The following is a 16,531-nucleotide window of genomic DNA, read 5'->3' as shown; positions in this document are numbered from 1 at the left end:
CCTTGGCCATCTCGCAGCCGCTGCCGCCACCGCAAGGGACATCGAGACCCCCGGGACGTCTGTCTGCACGTGGCAGCGACACCGAGCCAGGGTTTGCGGCGCGCGGGGGTCCCGGGGGGAGCAGGCGGCCGTAAGCCCGTGTCCCCTGCGCTGCTGGGATGAAAACCTGCGAGCAGCCCCCTCGTAGCGAACCCCCAAAATCACTCTACCGAGGACAAGGAGGGCTCAGGCCAGGCTGGCAGCTATGCGGCTTGAAGCCAGAGGACAGCCGCGGTCCGAAGGGTGGTCCGGACACGCCGTGACCCCACGGGCTGTGTGTGCCGGAGGAGAGGAGAGAGCTGGACGCAGAGCCCAAAGCCTCCCCCGGCTGCCCCTTCACCCCCGGGGGACATCTCCCGCCGCCCCGGGACGGCTCTGAACGGACGAAACAACCCGTTGCACGCCCAGAACGTGGTTTGCCATCTCTGCCGCCGCCAAGCCCCTCGCGCCCGCCGTTGGCACCGTGCCGGCGTGCCCTGCAACCCACCCCCCCTGCAGCGGCCCCGGCCACCAGCTCCGCGTTCAAACCCGATTTCACAAACTCGACTAAAAACCCCGGGACCGCTCGCCGAACGAAGCCGAGCTGCAACAAAAAGCGTCCAGGCAAGCATGAAAATCTGAGGGCGTTTCTGTGCCTGAGGCAGGCAAGACAAGGGTCACTCCATGACCGGGGCTCCTTTTCTTTTTTGCTTTTCTTTTTTGGAGCCGGGGTTTATTTGAAGTCCCAGCGGGTGACTCACGCAGCCCCTCCGGAGGGGACACGGCCACGCTCCGGAAAGCCCTTGTCATGGATGCTGTGTGCCGGGGATTGGGTCTCCTGTGGGATCGGCGGTGGGAGGGCTGCGGGGGGGGTGACCTCAGTAGCGTTTAGTCACGGCAGCTTGCAAAATCGACGGGAAATGGAATATATAGTGGGAAACCCAGCGCCTTCCTTACTGCTCCAGCGCACCCGGCACGCACGGATGCGCTCAGGCGACTGCTTTTGGCCGCTGCATCCCCAGGCGAGGGGGCACCGGTCATCCTTTGCTGCCACAGTGACATGTGGGGACGTCTCAGACAGTATTTGGGGGCTCTCCCGTCTCCCCCCCCCGGGCAGAGGGTGCAGGCAGGCTGCCCACGCCATGAGGGCAGGCCCTGCTGAGCCAGGCAGTGCCAGCCATCCACGCCACGCTGCTGGGCGGTGGGGAGAAAACAGGGTGGGTTTTTTTTTTTTTTTCCTCCCTGCATAATTGCTATTTTTTTTTTTTTTTTTTTTTTTTTTGTCGAGCAGAAAAGCCGTTTCTTTCTCAGCCTCGCCACCATCTGCCTGCTGCGGCAGGAGAAGGCAGATCCCGGCAGCTGTGGGCCCAGGCAGCTGCTCGGCCTCATGGCCGGGTCCTAACGCCTGTGTGTTTTTAGCAAGAGAAGCAAAAGGAGCAAGACAAACGTAGATCTGCTTTGCTGGTGCTGGGGGGGGGATTTATTTCCAACCCAGCTGAGAGGCTGTGGGGTTGGTTCTGGTTGCAAATGGTCCGTCTGTCCGGATTTGCAGGGCTGCGCGGCAAACGCGAGCACAGAGCAGGTCTGGCCAAGGCAGCCAGGAAAACAAACCCCATCCAAACCTGGCGGGTTTGCCCCCCGGGGGGTGGTTGTGCCAGCGACCCCCAGGCAGGGGCGGGTGGTTGTGGTGAAGCCCTGAGGTAGAACAGGGGGTCTAACCAGTACGGCCAGTGCAGAACCAGTGGAGCCTGGAGGGCCCCGGGGAGATGGGGACTGGATGCAGCCCTGCCCCGGGGGGGACACGACGACTGTGAGCCTGGGGGGAAAAAGGCTTTTTGCGCCAGCCAGCCCTGAGCACCCTGTTGCACCTTCCCACCCGCACCCGTGCTCCAGCCCTTCCCTCGTCCCGCTTCAGCTGGGGCAGGCGGTTCAGCTCCCTGATCCGGCTGAAAACCATCTCCCGTGTCCCTCCCACCCCTCTTTCTCCGATTTTCTGTTTCTGCACATTTCCCCAGCAAACAACTCATTTTCCCCAGCCAGCTCCCCTCGGTGAGCGCGCCGGAGCGTGCGTGCAGCCGGGGGGGGGGGCTTCAAATCTGCGACCCCAACCACGCTCCTCTTTATCTGAGTTTTTTCCACGTCATAGACATGGGAAGTGTCCCTGTCCCCAAGGAGCACCGGGCAGCACTCCTGGGCAGCGCAGGCAGCTCACCTACACCCTGAGAAACAGCGTCAAAATACCCCCCCCCCCCGCACAGGAGTGCCCATGTTTTGCTTCTGGCTTTGCTGGGGGAAATTCAGATTCCCCAGGGCTCCGATGCTCCAGCCTCGCTGGTGCCTGGCACAGGGTGTTGGGATGGTTCAGAGATGGCAGCGGGGGGGGCCACGGCATTTTTCACCCTTCTCCCCTTCTGTCCTGCAGCCCTGCAGCGTGGCCAAGACCCTGGGAGGGGCAGAGGGGTGCTGGGGGGGGGGGTCCGGCAATGCAGGAGGAGTCTTGCAATGGGATGGGGTCTTGCAACGCGGAGGGGAATCCTGCAACGCAGGAGGGGGGCTTGCAGTTCAAGGGGATGTCTTGCAATGCAGGGGGTGGTCTTATAACGTGGGGGGGATCCTGAAATGCATAGGGGGTCTTGCAGTGTGGGGGGGGCGTCTTGCCACGCAGGGGGTGTTCTGGCAACGGGGGGAATGTCCTGTGATTCAAGGGGGGTCTTGCTGTGCAGGGAGGGGTCTTGCAACGCCAAGGGTTTTTGCAATGCAGAGAGGAGTCTTGCAACGGGGGGGGCGTTGCATTGCAGAAGAGGGGTCTTGCAATGCGGGGGGGTTCTTGCAATGCAGAGGGGCTCTTGCAGCGTGCAAACGGTGGCCTTGCGAGGAGGGGTCTATACAGTGGGGGTCTCGCAATGTTGGGGGGTCCTGCAATTCAAGGGGGCTGTTGCAACACGGGGAAGGGTCTTGCCATGCCAAGGGGTCTTGCAGCGTAGCGGGGGGGGTCCTGCAATTCAAGGAGTCTCTTGCTGCTGTGCCAGAGGGGTCTCACCATGCAGTGGGGACTTGCAATGTAGGGGGGGGGTCCTGCAATTCAAGGAAGTTCCGGCAATGCTGGGAGGGGTCTTGTCATGTAGTGGGGGGTCTTGCAAGATGGGGGGGGTGGGTCTTGCAATTCCAAGGGGGCTTTTGCAACACAGGGAAGGCTGTTGTGATACAGTGGAGTCTTGCAAGTTGGTGGCAGGGGTGGTGGTCCTGCAATTCAAGGAAGGTCCCGCAATGCTGGGAGGGGTCTTGCCACACAGTGGGGGTCTTGCAAGATGATGGGGGTGTCTTGCAATTCCAGGGGGGCTTTTGCAACGCAGGGAAGGCTCTTGCAACGCAGCGTGGCCTCGCAAGGAGAGGTGGCGGGGGTGGTGGTCCTGCAATTCAAGGAAGCTCCCGCGATGCTGGGAGGGGTCTTGCCACACAGTGGGGGTCTTGCAAGATGGGGGGGGGGTGTCTTGCAATCCCAAGGGGGCTTTTGCAATGCAGGGAAGGATTTTGCAACACAGCAGGGTCTCACAAGGCAGGGAGGTGGTGGTGGTCCTGCAATTCAAGGAAGCTCCCGTGATGCTGGGAGGGGTCTTGCCACGCAGTGGGGGTCTTGCAAGATGGGGGGGGGAGTGTCTTGCAATCCCAAGGGGGCTTTTGCAATGCAGGGAAGGATTTTGCAACACAGCAGGGTCTCACAAGGCAGGGGGGCAGTGGTGGTCCTGCAATTCAAGGAAGCTCCCGCGATGCTGGGAGGGGTCTTGCCATGCAGTGGGGGTCTTGCAAGATGGGGGGGGGGTGTCTTGCAATCCCAAGGGGGCTTTTGCAATGCAGGGAAGGATTTTGCAACACAGCAGGGTCTCACAAGGCAGGGAGGCGGTGGTGGTCCTGCAATTCAAGGAAGCTCCCGTGATGCTGGGAGGTGTCTTGCCACGCAGTGGGGGTCTTGCAATGTGTGTGCGGGGTGTCTTGCAATTCCAGGGGGGCTTTTGCAACGCAGGGAAGGCTCTCGCGACGCAGCGGGGTCTCACAAAGCGGTGGCGGGGGTGGTGGTCCTGCGATCCGAGGGGCCCCCGCCTGCCCCGGGAGGGCTCCTGCCCCGCGGCGGGGCTCTGCGGCGACCCGGGCGGGGGGGAGAAGGGGCGGGCGGGGGGTCGCGGCGGCGGGTGGGTGGGTGGGTGGGTGCGGGGGGGGCGGCCCCGCTGGGCGGGGGCGGGGGGCGGCGCGGCGGCGGCGGGGCTATAAAGGCGGCGGCGGGGCGGGCGCGGCGGTCGGCGGCGGCGGCGGCTGGAGCAGCGTCGGCGGGAGCAGGATGACGGCGAACGGGACGGCGGAGCCGGTGCAGATCCAGTTCGGGCTGATCAACTGCAGCAACAAGTACCTGACGGCGGAGGCTTTCGGCTTCAAGGTGAACGCCTCGGCCGCCAGCATGAAGAAGAAGCAGATCTGGACGCTGGAGCAGGACGGGGAGGATTCCAGCGCCGTGCTGCTCAAAAGCCACCTGGGCCGGTACCTGGCAGCCGATAAGGACGGCCGGGTGAGCTGCGACAGCGAAGAACCGGGTCCCGACTGTCGCTTCTTGGTGGTGGCTCACGGCGACGGGCGGTGGTCGCTGCAGTCCGAGCCCCACCGCCGCTTCTTCGGCGGCACCGAGGACCGGCTCTCCTGCTTCGCCCCCGCCGTCTCGGCCGCGGAGAAATGGAGCGTCCACCTGGCCATGCACCCCCAGGCCAACCTCTACAGCCTGGCCCGCAAGCGGTACGCCCACCTGGGACCCCGCCGCGACGAGCTGGCCGTGGACCGCGACGTGCCGTGGGGCGTGGACGCCCTCATCACCCTCCTCTTCGTGGAGCAGCGGTACAGCCTGCAGAGCTGCGACCACCGCCTGCTCCGCGCCGACGGGCGCCTGGTCCCCGCCGCCGAACCCGGCACCGCCTTCACCCTCGAGTTTCGGTGCGGGAAAGTGGCTTTTCGCGACGGGGAGGGTCGTTACCTCGCCCCTTCGGGACCCAGCGGGACCCTCAAAGCCGGCAAGAGCGCCAAGGTGGGCAAGGATGAGCTCTTCGCCCTCGAGCAGAGCTGCCCGCAGGTCGTGCTCCGAGCTGGCAACGACAGGAATGTCTCCACCCGGCAAGGTACGAGGGGACGGGGGGGTGGGGGGGGGTCTCTGGGGGGTCACCAGCCCGGGGTGCCCCCCAGCATCCCTCCGGAACAGCCCCCCCCCCCTGCAGCACTGCCAGCCCCTCTCCCCGTCCCTCCAGCATCCCCGGCCTCCCTGCAGCAGCAGCCCCACGGGGTGCCCCCCTGCATCTCTCTGCCATCACCTCTTTAGGGTGTCCCCCCCCCCAGCTTGAACCCCTTCTCACCCACCATCCCTACACCCCTCCCCTGAAGTCACCGTCTCCCCAGGGCACCCCCCCCCCGCACCCCTCCAGCGTGGCTGCCCGCCATCCCTCCCCCAATCCCTCCCTCATCATCCTCCCACCTTCCTCCTCCCACATCCCCTCCCGCATCCCCTGCCTGGGGGACCCCATCCCTGCAGCACCCCCATCCCTGCAGCATCGCCTCCGCAGGCTGCCCTGGGGGGGGGGGAAATGGTGAAAGGCCTGCCTTGGGGTGCAGGGATGGATTGGGGGGGGGGTTTTGGGGGGGCTGGATGGCGTCTTCCCTCGCCGTGAAGGAGGCAGAATTGCTGGCCGTGGCTTTCTACCTGCAGAGCTCATTGTTCACCCAACAAAGCCTCCGCCAAACTCCCCCTTCCCTGAGCATCGCTGAGCCACACACCCTGCAGAGCAGGACCCCGTGGGGGGGGGTCTCTGTGCTTCCCCCCCCTCCATGGGGCTGCAGTTCCCCCCATGGGGCTACGATCCCCGGTGGGTGGGAGACCGAGTGCCACCCACCCTCCCGGCCTCGACCGCGTTACAAAAAAATGGCTTCGCCAAAAACCCTCGCGTCGAGCCGTGACCTACATCCACCCGCACAAAGGCAGCCGTCGTCCCCTCCGTCCCCTCCGCTCGCCGGAGGGGCCACCGCGCCGCCTGCCTCCAAGGTCGCGGCCACATGGCCGCCTTCGAGGGCCCAGCGTCTATCCTAAACCCCCCACCCCAACTGAAGGGGTGCTTGCTGGAGGACGGGGTGGGGGTCCCCGCTCTGCGGGCAGGACGATGCTGGAGGTGCGCGGCTGCGTGCCGTGGCCGGGCCGGTGTGGGAGCCCCGGGGCGCATCGCCGGCGTGCCAAGTCAGGCCGGCACACGCCGGGCGCGGGATGGGTGCGAGCATGTCTCGCTGCAGCAAAGCCTGGAGGAACAAGCAGCGGGGAATTTTTTTTGGTGTGTGTATATATATATATATAATATTTCAAGGTTGCAGCTTAACCCCCATCCATGCCTGGGCAGCTCCTCGCAGGGAGCTCACCGCCTTTCGTCCTTTCTGAGAGCAAATCCTACCCTGCAAAGCAGCTCCTTAAAAAAAAAAAAAAAACAAAACAAAACAAAAGAAAAACGCCTGCAAAGATGGGCGGTGGGGACTATTTGCCCAGACGCAGGGGTTTGGGGGAAGAAGAAGAGGATGGCGATGGCGGGAGGCTGCCGCAGCGCCGTGGGGGGAAGGGCTGCTGCAGCCCTTTGTCACCGGAGATGGGAAAACCAGATGTGGGGGGAGATGTGCGGGATGGGGCGGCGGCAGCGGGGGGACCCCACGGCGCGGGTGGGAGCGCTGCTGGCAGACCCGCCGGCTTTGTGTGATTCGGGATGGATGGGGGGAGTGGAGGGTGGGAAAGGGGGGGTGGGGGCTGCAAATCTCCCCAGCAACAGGGGGCTCTTGCCTGTGCCCGGCCCCTTTCCAAGCAAAATGCGGCGGGGAGGGGTGTGCTGGGTCTGCACATCCTCGCTGAAATCCATTTTGGCCAGAAAAACCGTTTCCACCCGGTTTATCCTGCCTGGCAGCGGCGAGAGACTGCGAGCCGCAGCTCTCCGGGGCTCGCCCTCCCTTCTCGTGTCGGGAAAGCGCTTTTTCCCAAGGTTACGGAGGAGGCAGCCGAAAAACAGCCGTCGGAGGAAGCGGTTGCAGACAGCCCTTTCCCCCCGCTGAGCTGATAAGCGCCGCGCTGCTGGCAGATGCGCTGGAGGCCGCCGGGGATGGAGGATGCGGGATGCGGGCAGGGAGCGGCTGTGGCTCGCTGCAGGCTCCTGGGAAAAGGCAGCTCGTGCCCGTGGGGAGTCGGAGAGGGAGCGGGGATGGCGGTGGTCATCCCCCCCCCCCCCCCCCCCATTCCTGCTCCATGGGAGGAGCGGGGATGGGGTCACGGGGCTTTTGTGGCTTCCCTGGCTGGGAGCTGGAGCTGGTCCAGCCTTGGGGAGAACGTTGTCCCACGAGTGCCGAGTCAGCTCCTGGCTTGGAGTCTCGTCCTTGTCCCCGCGATGGCCGGCGTCACCATCCCCTGCACACAAGGGCATTGGGGACCACGACGCCAGCCATCCCAGGCTGTGGGGTGGGCGCATGAGGTGGGTGCCCCTGCCTCTCTGCACCGGGGGCTGGGGGCAGCCCTGGCACCTCTCCCCTGCCTCAAGCTGCAGAAGGATGGGGTCCCCGGGCTCCGTGAGAGCCCCCATCGCACCTTCAAACGGAGCCGAGTCGGCAGAAAGCAGCCTCTTCCCCGGCTCAATGGCTCCTTTCTAGCCCCGGCTGCGGCAACAAAGGGCCCTTTGTGGGCGCGAGGGTCCCCAGGGGCAGAGCGCTGGCGTCCTCCCCGCTCCGCTGGGCCCCTGCCAGCCCCCCGCCCGGCGGAGGTGTGCCGCCTGCCTCCCCCATCCGCATGGGGGGAGAGGATGGGCCGACTCGGGGAGCGAGGCATTTCGGGAAGAGGGGTCCGGGGAGGGGGGCTGAGCGAAGGGCGCGGTGACGGGAACGTGGCTGGGCCGTGCCAGTTTGGTGATGGGGTGCTTTGCTCTGGGGCCAGGGGTCCTCTGGGCACGGGGTGGATCGGTGTGTGCAGCCACAGCCAATTTCCACCGTCCCCCCCCCCCGGTTCATCTCAGTGCCGCAGCGAGGTGGGGAGACGCAGCTCTGGGGTGGGGGGGGCACGACTGGGGGACACGTGGCCTCAGCCGCAGGTTTTCATCCCGAGATGCCAAGTGGCACGTTGGCGCTTGGCGATACCACGAAGCCACAGGAAATCCATAGGGAAAGAGGAGTGGGTTTTCCAGGAAATCTGTGTTTCACCCCTGCAAGTGACGCCCTTGCAGAGCTGCACGGTCCCCAGGTGCTCCAGGCTTTGCTTTTAGACCACAACGTGCTTGGATTTATGTACGGGGACAACATAAACCCATCCGAAGGGCAGGGAGGGGACAAGGCTCGAGGCACGTGCGTGGCTGCAGCGTGGGGTGGAGGGTGCCAAAGCCCTGCAGGGACACCGGACCGGACCTGCACGGGCAGAGCTGGCTGCAGCATCCCCTGAACTGCTGGGGCACGAGGACCCGAAACCCTGCCCTGCCACCCACGAGGGCTCGGGGGGCTTTGTGGGGTGCTGCCGGTGTTCCCTCGGAGGGAGGCAGGCTCGGGTTTTTGTCTTTTTTTAGGCATAACTGTGGGTTTTTTGAAAGGGAGTCTCTGGGGAGTTGGAGGATGGGAAAGGTGCAGCGGCCCGTCTGCTCCTGGTGCTGGGCAGGGCTGGGCAAGCCGTGTGGGCTCCCAGCCGTGGAAAGGCAGGGAGCAGGCAGCTCCTGATGTGTGGGTCTGCTCCCCGTGGGTCTGGGCATGGGGGCTACTCCAGTTGGCTCGTCCCACCGGTTGGCTGTGGTCCTCCAGGTTCTCGGCCTCCTCTCCGAGGAGCGTGTCCCACTGGGTCTCACCAGCATCCCGGGACAGCTTGTAAAGCACCTTCTGTGTGAGTTTAATGTAGAGGGAAAGTCTTTTATGTGCCATAAATCCCCCCCACGCTGGGTCTGTGGCCCCTCATGGCACGGAGGTTGGCACAGCCACAGCAAAGTGCTTCTCCTTGGGGTGGGAGAAGCTTGTCTCTTCGGGAGGTGGGGGAAGGCGTGTGCGTGCTCTGGGATGGCCCCAGGTCTCCGTGTGCATCCGCCATCCTGGGCTGGAGACCAGCGAGGGCTGGGGCATCCATCCTGCAAACCCGCGGGGTTGGCAGCGGCTGGAAACCTCGGCGGCCGAGGATTTGGGAAGCCCTTTCCTGCTCCAGCGCTGCCTCTCCTCCCCATCGCCCTTCCCCAGCTCGCTGGGACCTTGAGCCCAGGGATCTGGTTTGGGGGGACTCGGTGTTAAGAAGCCCTGGGGGGGGACACACACGCCTCAGCCCCCACCTCCAGCCTCTGCATCCTCCCCAAGACCCCCATAGCAAAGGCACGGTGCAGACGCATCCCACGCGGGGAATTTTGGGGGGCACAGGCTCGCCTCTGCTCTTCCCCCCCCCACTTCCCGAAGCGCCTCCCTGCCTCCGAGCGCTCGCCCCCCTCCTGCCTCCAGCTGTAATTAGCAGCTTCGTCAAGGTCAGGCAGAGTCGGTGCCTGCTCCAGACTGTAAATTTACCAAGAGCAGTAATTAAAGCGTGATTGCAGCGGCTCGGCCGGGCGCTGCAGGAGAGCGGGCGGACGCCGGCTCCCTGCCACAGCCCTGGGCTGCAAAAAGCAGGGGGGGTGCCGGGGGGGGGGCTGGCAGGAGGGACAGCGTCTGTCCTCCACCGTGGGGACACGGGGACATCGCTCTTGGACCCGCCATGGTCTTACCACCTCTCAGCCCATGCTTCTTCCAGTGTTTCTCCCATCCTGCCCGGTTCTGACCCCCCCAAACCTCCTGCTCCAGCTCGGTTACAGCCCTTTGAAGCCTTCTTCTGCCCCAGCCCTAATTGCATTCCTTTCTGCTGAGTCGGTGTAACCCAACCCAGCGCCTCTTTCGGGGAGGGGGCGGTGGGAGACCCTCCTGCCGCCGAGGGCCCGAGGAAAGCCAAAAAACCTCGGCGCAACGGCGAGAGCGCGGGCAGTCGCACGGCGGCGGGGTGGGGAGGCTGGTGGGTTCGCCGTGCTCTGTGGCGGGGGTCTCTGGGGAAGAGGGGATGGTGTTGGGAAGGTCCCGGCACTCGTGATCTTGTCGCCAGCCCATCCGATCCCGCTCTGCGGAACAAAGCATCCCCCCCAGGCTCTCCCCATCATGGTGCCTTGCAGGTCAGGGAGCTCTTTCCCTAAAAAGCGCAGCGAGGAGGTGGGAGCGCTGCCGCCCGCTTCCCTCCCATCCCTGCAAACCGCAGCAGCAGTTTTCGCAGGTTTGGGGGGGTTCAGGGGTGCCGGTAGGCTTGGATGGTGGGCTACATCCCCCAGCATCCTTTCCCGCAGCTCCGTGAGCCCCCGCAGAGCCCCTCTCTCTGTCGAGCAGGCAGTCGTATGGCTCTCGAGGGGGCTGGAGCAGCCAGCCGCGGCGCTGCTTTCCCGGCGGGGGGGCAAAATCAAAACCAAATGTTTCCACCGAATCCGCCAGCTCGGCCCCCGGCAGCAGCCCTGGGAGGCGGCGAATGTGGGACAACCGCGCGAGCCGAGGACTCGGCCGGTGGGGCTGGGGTCGGTGGCCGTGCAGCACCCCTCTGTCCGTCCGTGTCCCCCCCCCCCCAACCCCACGCTGCCCCAAATACCCTGGGGAGCAAAGCGCCGGGGTGGCTGCGTTATCCGTCAGGAGCTGCAGAAGGTGCCAGGCGGGAAAAGGGAATGCTGTGAACAGGCAACCGTGTGGCAGCCGTAGGACAGTTTGGGCGTGGGAGATAAGATTACAGCTAACAAAGCAAAGGCTTCAAAACCTAATCCCTTTGGGAAAGGTGGGAGGCTGATACACAGAGGCTGCAAAGAGGAGGCTGCTCCCTGGAAGCCACTGGATGGGGATGCCTGTTGGGAGATGGGGGCAACGGGAAAAAGCCGCCAGGTAGCTGGGTCTGCAGTTTCTGGGGGAAGACATCTCCATTTCCAAGGCCGATAGCTGGTGTGTGGAGGTAGATGGTCCCTCCCCAGGTGGGTCAGGACCTGCTGGTGGCTTTCCAGTGCAGAAGAGCCACCGAGGCTGCGGTCCCCGAAGCCTTCCCAGCAACCGTGTATTGCAACGCTTGAAATCCCAGCAGCCGAGAAACTGGGAGGCAATGCACTGCGGAGGTGCACGGGGCTGAACACATTGCCAGCCCCACAAGCAGGTTCTTGGCTCCAGGAAAAAGCAGATTTGGGCAGAACGGTTGCACGCACGCTTTGCATCCTTTCCAGGACCAGGTGCATGGTTGGACTCGAGCCCGTAGCACCCATGCAGTGGGGGATGGATGTGGGTGCTTTCTGCTCTGAAAAACTCATCCAGTTCCTCTAAACTGCAGTCTGTACCGCCATCCCCCCTCCCCAGGCTGCTCTCACTGGTTACAGACCCATGCCCCACTGGTGGTACCGGGGTCCATCTCTGCTCATCGTGGCTGTACGCAGGCAGGGAGGAGCGGGGCTGAGCACCGCACCCCGGCTCCCTCCCCGAAACCCGGCACGGCAGCTCGGCCGCTTTCCTTTGGCTCCGGGCTACGGCTTGTGACTTGAATCCCCGAAGTATTTTTAGGCAGAAATCCACCAAGCGAGAGAGCTCTGGAGAGGATTTGGCCCCGCCAGCCCTGACTAAGCAGGTTTGCTTGGGCTCAGTGCCTGTGGGTGGATGTGCACGTGGCCCGGGGGGGCCAGTGGTGGCCCCAGGACTGTGGCCGGTGGCCCCAGGACCGGCTGCATCTACCTCCGATGCTGCCGGGGCAATGCTGTCTCTGGTCCCTCTGGTGCAGGGATGGGTCATCCCGGCTGGGGGACAGGCTGGTGCCGATGGTTTTTTGGGAGCCAGGGAAGGGCTTGGCTGCCTCAGGACTTTCCCGAGGCTCCTCTCCCTGCAAACTTCGCCGTCCCGACGGGCTGTGACAATTTACGGGTGAAAAACGGTGCCACGGTCCTTAAACATGCCACGAGCTGGGGATTCATAGGTGGTGCGGCGGCCTCTGCTAATGGATTGAATAACCTGGCTGTCACCTCCGGGGAAAAAACTGCAGCCCTTTCCTGTGTGAAATATCTAAGTTGGTCTTTGCTCGGTGCTTCATCGTGATGGAGCAGGAGAGTCCTGAGCTGAAGCTCACGGCTGCCTCAGCTCAGTCCAGCCCTCGTTTATGGCCTTAACACTCGAGCAGCCAAATAAAAACCTGGATTTGAACCCAAAATGCCAGAGGGGAGATGCGTGCGAGGGATTCAGGAGTCACCAAAGCTCACCCAGGGGAGCGGGGCGTCTGCTCGGTTGGGTTTCCCTGGCTTTCCCCGCACCCGGACCTGCCGGAGGTGGGTTGGGGTCCCCCCTCCGGTGTCCCCCCCGACCTCTATCTGCCTCTGCCCCGCAGGGATGGACCTCTCGGCCAACCAAGACGAGGAGGGCGACCAGGAGACCTACCAGCTGGAGATCAACAAGGACACCAAGAAATGCGCCTTCCGGACCTACACTGGGAAGTACTGGACCCTCACCTCCAACGGGGGCATCCAGTCCACCGCCTCCACAAAGTGAGTCCCCTGTCCCCGGCGGCTCTGGGTCGTGCCTGGGCTTCGGGAACCTCTCTGCCTCTCCCAGGGGAATCCAAGGGGGATTTTTCCAGCCGAGGCGCTTGCCCTGAAACACTTCCCAGTGAAGGCAGTGAATTCCCCGGAGAGCTGGGGCCGGGTTGAGGCTTGCCGCCCGCAATGCTCGGGAAGTCCTTCGGGCCACGTAATCCTTCCCGGCTGGCTGGGGCTGTCGAAATACTTCACCCTGCAGTTCAACCCTACGTTAGCTGAGAGCCGGGTGGAAACCCTAAAAGTGCATTTGGCTGCCTGCCTGCAAGGCGAGGGCTTCCCATCCGGATGGCCACCACGATGTGGCTCATCCCACAAAAAAAAATGGATCGAGTTGGGGTCTCCTGATCCAGCCGTGGCCCTTTCTAAGCCGGCAGGGTGGCAGCGGCAGGGTGCCCGTCTGTCATACCCCGCTGACCGCCCTCTCTGCCCCCGCAGGAACGCGAGCTGCTATTTCGACATCGAGTGGTGCGACAAGCGCATCACCCTGAAAGCTGCCAACGGCAAGTACGTGACGGCGAAGAAGAACGGGCAGCTGGCGGCCTCCATGGAGACGGCGGGTAAGGGACCCCCTTAGGGACCCCCGCGCCACGCTGGGGTGGCAGGGGACGAACAAAGTCCCCCCCCCCCTCCCCGAGCCAGGCTTCTCTTCCAAGTGATGCTGAGGGATGCAGGCAATAACTTTTCTTAATGACTGTTGTGAGATGGGGGGACAGATGGGGTGGGTGAGAAATGGGGAAGGGGGGGGTTCAGCCAGGGTCCGGGCTCTGCACCCCCCCCAGCTCGCTCTCACAGCCCCTCTCCCCTCCGGCGCAGGCGAGACGGAGCATTTCGTGATGAAGCTGATCAACAGGCCCATCATCGTCCTCCGCGGCGAGCACGGCTTCATCGGGTGCAGGAAGGTGACCGGCACCCTGGACTCCAACCGCTCCTCCTACGACGTCTTCCAGCTGGAGTTCAACGATGGAGCCTACAACATCAAGGGTGAGTCCCCGGGGGTGGGTACGGGCTTGGGGGGGGCTGTGACGGCCGTTGGGGTCCCCGTTGGTGGCTCACGGGGCCACCTTGTCCCCTCTCCCTCTGCCTGCAGATGCCACCGGGAAGTACTGGATGGTGGGGAGCGAGTCGTCCGTCACCAGCAGCAGCGACACCCCCGTGGACTTCTTTTTTGAGTTCTGCGACTATAACAAAGTGGCTATCAAAATCAATGGCAAATACCTGAAGGGCGACCATGCCGGGGTCCTCAAGGCATCCGCCGACGCCATTGACGCCTCCACCCTCTGGGAATATTAATGCACTTTAGCGTACCTCCCTCCCATTGCCAACTTTTCTTTCCCCTCCTCCGTCCTTTTTTTCTTTTGGGTTTTGTTTCTCCTCTCTGTAAAATGATTTTTCAGACCGGCTTGCCCTTCCCTCCCTCCCACCCTAGAGTCGGTGCGTTATGTGGGAGGTGGGTCTCCATAAATCTCTGTCAGAACTGGAAAAGTGATGGGGCAGCCTGCCTATAGCTTTGTAGAGGGGTCTGTCTCTATCCCCCCCGCCCTGCCTCCCTCCCTCCAGGTTTGCTGGGCTTGGAAACTGCCGTACCCCCCTCCCGGCCCCGAGCATCACCTTAGGTAGTTTATTTTCCTCTCCTCAACTGAAAAAAAAGGGAATAAGATCACCTCTGTGCTCGCTTCTGCCATATCAGCGCTGGTACCACCTCGGTCTGTGCTGCCAGTGTCCCCCGGAGCGCCCGTCCCATCCTGTCCCCCTCCAGCCAGGGGCAGAGTGACGGTGCTGGGCTCAGCCGGCTTCTCCCGGCAGCTTCTCTCCGCTCCTGCCTTTCGGGGCAGGATTCATCCCCAGCTGAGCCGTATGAGGTGACCTTACATATCACAGCATCCCTGGGGATGGGGCCGGCGTGTGCCGGCACGTGTCCCCGCGGAAGGGCCAGCAAGCTGCCCCCCTCCCTCCAATGCACCTGGAAATGATTTTTTTTTTTTAGGGTGATCCCGTCTGGAAAGCCTCAGCCTTTCATCTCATGGAGCCCCGTGCTCCTTGTGTCCCTCTGGCCCTCCTTGTGCTTCTGGCTCTGGAGAAGCATCTCAGACCCCCGTGGTGGGTCCAGCCTGGCAGGCGCCTGCCCCAAGGCTGCTGTGCCTGGGAGGGGATGGCGTTGGCGGGGGGGGGGATGCAGGGTAAGCCCGTGCAGGGTGGTGGGGGGCTTCATCCAGCCCACCTCCAGCACCGATGGGCTTTGGTCCCCGCGGGAGCCCGGCTGGCTAATGCAGCCCCCCACCTCCACATCCCCGGGCGGTGGCTGGAAGCATAAACTGCAGATTTTGGTTTACAGAATAGAAAAAAGTTCCTTAGCAAACTTTGCACAGTGATATTTGCTCAGTACCTTTGTTGTTTTTTTTTTTTTTCTTTTTTTTTTTTTCTCTCATAAAATACTGGAACAGTGAAGCAAATCACTGAACACCTAATGTTGAATTAGGAAGCGCCCATTCCCACGGGCTCCCCCGAGGAGGGCAGCTCCCGGTCCCGTCGCCCCTGGGGCCTGGCTCTCACGCCATCGCAAGCCTACTGGAAAAAAAAAAAAAAAAAAAAAAAAAAAAGGAAAAAAAAAAAGACCAAAACAGTATTTTTGTTAGTCTCTATTTATATATGCTCTCCATGGCACTGTGTTACCAGCTGTTGTCTGTACTAGGTCTGCATTAGAGTATAACGCTGTTTGTAACGGGTGATGCTGACGTGTTCGTTAGGGTGTTGAAAGGCACTTTATCCTTTGGGGCCTTCCCGGGGCCGGTATTTGCTCCCTGCAAACACACCAAGGAGCCTTTTCGCCCCCTTCCGCGGGCTCCCACCCCCCAAAACCGCCCCACGCCAAGGGTGCTCGCGGCATCGCTGCCGTGCCAAAACAGGGCTCGTCCTCTATCTCCAGAGGCGAGGTAGGGGGCTCATCAGCCTTAAAGCCATGCGGAGGGCTAACCCTCCCGTAGGAGCTTGGTGCTAAACTCTCAGCTGGGAGAGCGAGTAACCCGTCGCCCTGCCAGGGGCAAAATTCGGGGCCGGGGTCCCTCGCCGGCGCAGTGGGATCCCGGCTGGGACTCTACCTCGGCTCCGCGCTCACATCCAGGGGCTGCCTGCGTTTCGGCTCAGCCGGGGACCGCGCTGGCCCTCGAAGGACCGAGTGTCTTGATGAAGCCCTGAGTGACCCTGTGACTTGGCGCGCACACTTTTTCGCTGGCCTTCACCCCGTCCCCGTGTCGCCTCCTCCCCGTTCCCCCATCGCAGTTCGAACCATGTTAACTCCCGCTCCGGCTTCTTCCGTGTGACACTAGGTCAACATCTCTCCTGTCTCCTCTTATCGGGTGTCGTGACTCTGAAAACCATCTCACTCTGAAAATTTTAAGTTTTGGGTTTGTTCGTTTTTTTTGGTTTTGGTTTTTTTTTTTTTTATTATTATTTTTTTGTAAGTGCCATTTGTATAACTTAAAAAAAAAATAGCTTCAAATGGAGAAAGATGAATAAAAAATAAAACCTGCATTCGGATACAAGCAGTTGTGTGTGGTTCTACGTGAACATGGAGCATTTGGGGTGGTGGAGCCTTTGGGGGCCAAATCGCTTCACGAAGCTTGAGCTGGCTCTAGAAAGCTCAGATACGAGTTGGTGGGAAGGGAATGGTGACCAACAGGCTCATTTCCACCCAGCGGGCTTAAAGCCGAGGCTGGATCACCTCTGGAGATGCTCGGAGCAGCCCCAAGCCACCGAGGCCAGGGACATCTTTGAGGATGGGTGCCCCATGCGTGGGTCAGGGAGATGTGCCAGCAAACCAGCTCTCCTGCCCTCGGAGCCGGGAGCGAAGCTGCGAAGAAGCTGCTTTTTTTCCCTCGGGTTCAGATATTTCTCCC

At 62.6% G+C, this 16,531-nt stretch overlaps 1 protein-coding gene across 1 annotated transcript; it reads left to right on the top strand.

The window, feature by feature from the left end:
* The first annotated feature begins 4,327 nt into the window (after positions 1-4,327).
* FSCN1 (fascin actin-bundling protein 1) lies at positions 4,328-16,198 on the top strand. Its single transcript, XM_075058503.1, has 5 exons — positions 4,328-5,174; positions 12,431-12,587; positions 13,074-13,195; positions 13,452-13,619; positions 13,726-16,198. Exons 1-5 carry the CDS (start codon positions 4,352-4,354, stop codon positions 13,926-13,928), a joined length of 1,473 nt encoding a protein of 490 aa, XP_074914604.1. The 5' UTR covers positions 4,328-4,351; the 3' UTR covers positions 13,929-16,198.
* Positions 16,199-16,531: the final 333 nt, after the last annotated feature.

The sequence above is a fragment of the Buteo buteo genome, chromosome 27 (genome assembly GCF_964188355.1).
Source record: "Buteo buteo chromosome 27, bButBut1.hap1.1, whole genome shotgun sequence".
NCBI classification, from domain to species: domain Eukaryota; kingdom Metazoa; phylum Chordata; class Aves; order Accipitriformes; family Accipitridae; genus Buteo; species Buteo buteo.
This window is presented reverse-complemented; position numbering and strand designations above follow the sequence as displayed.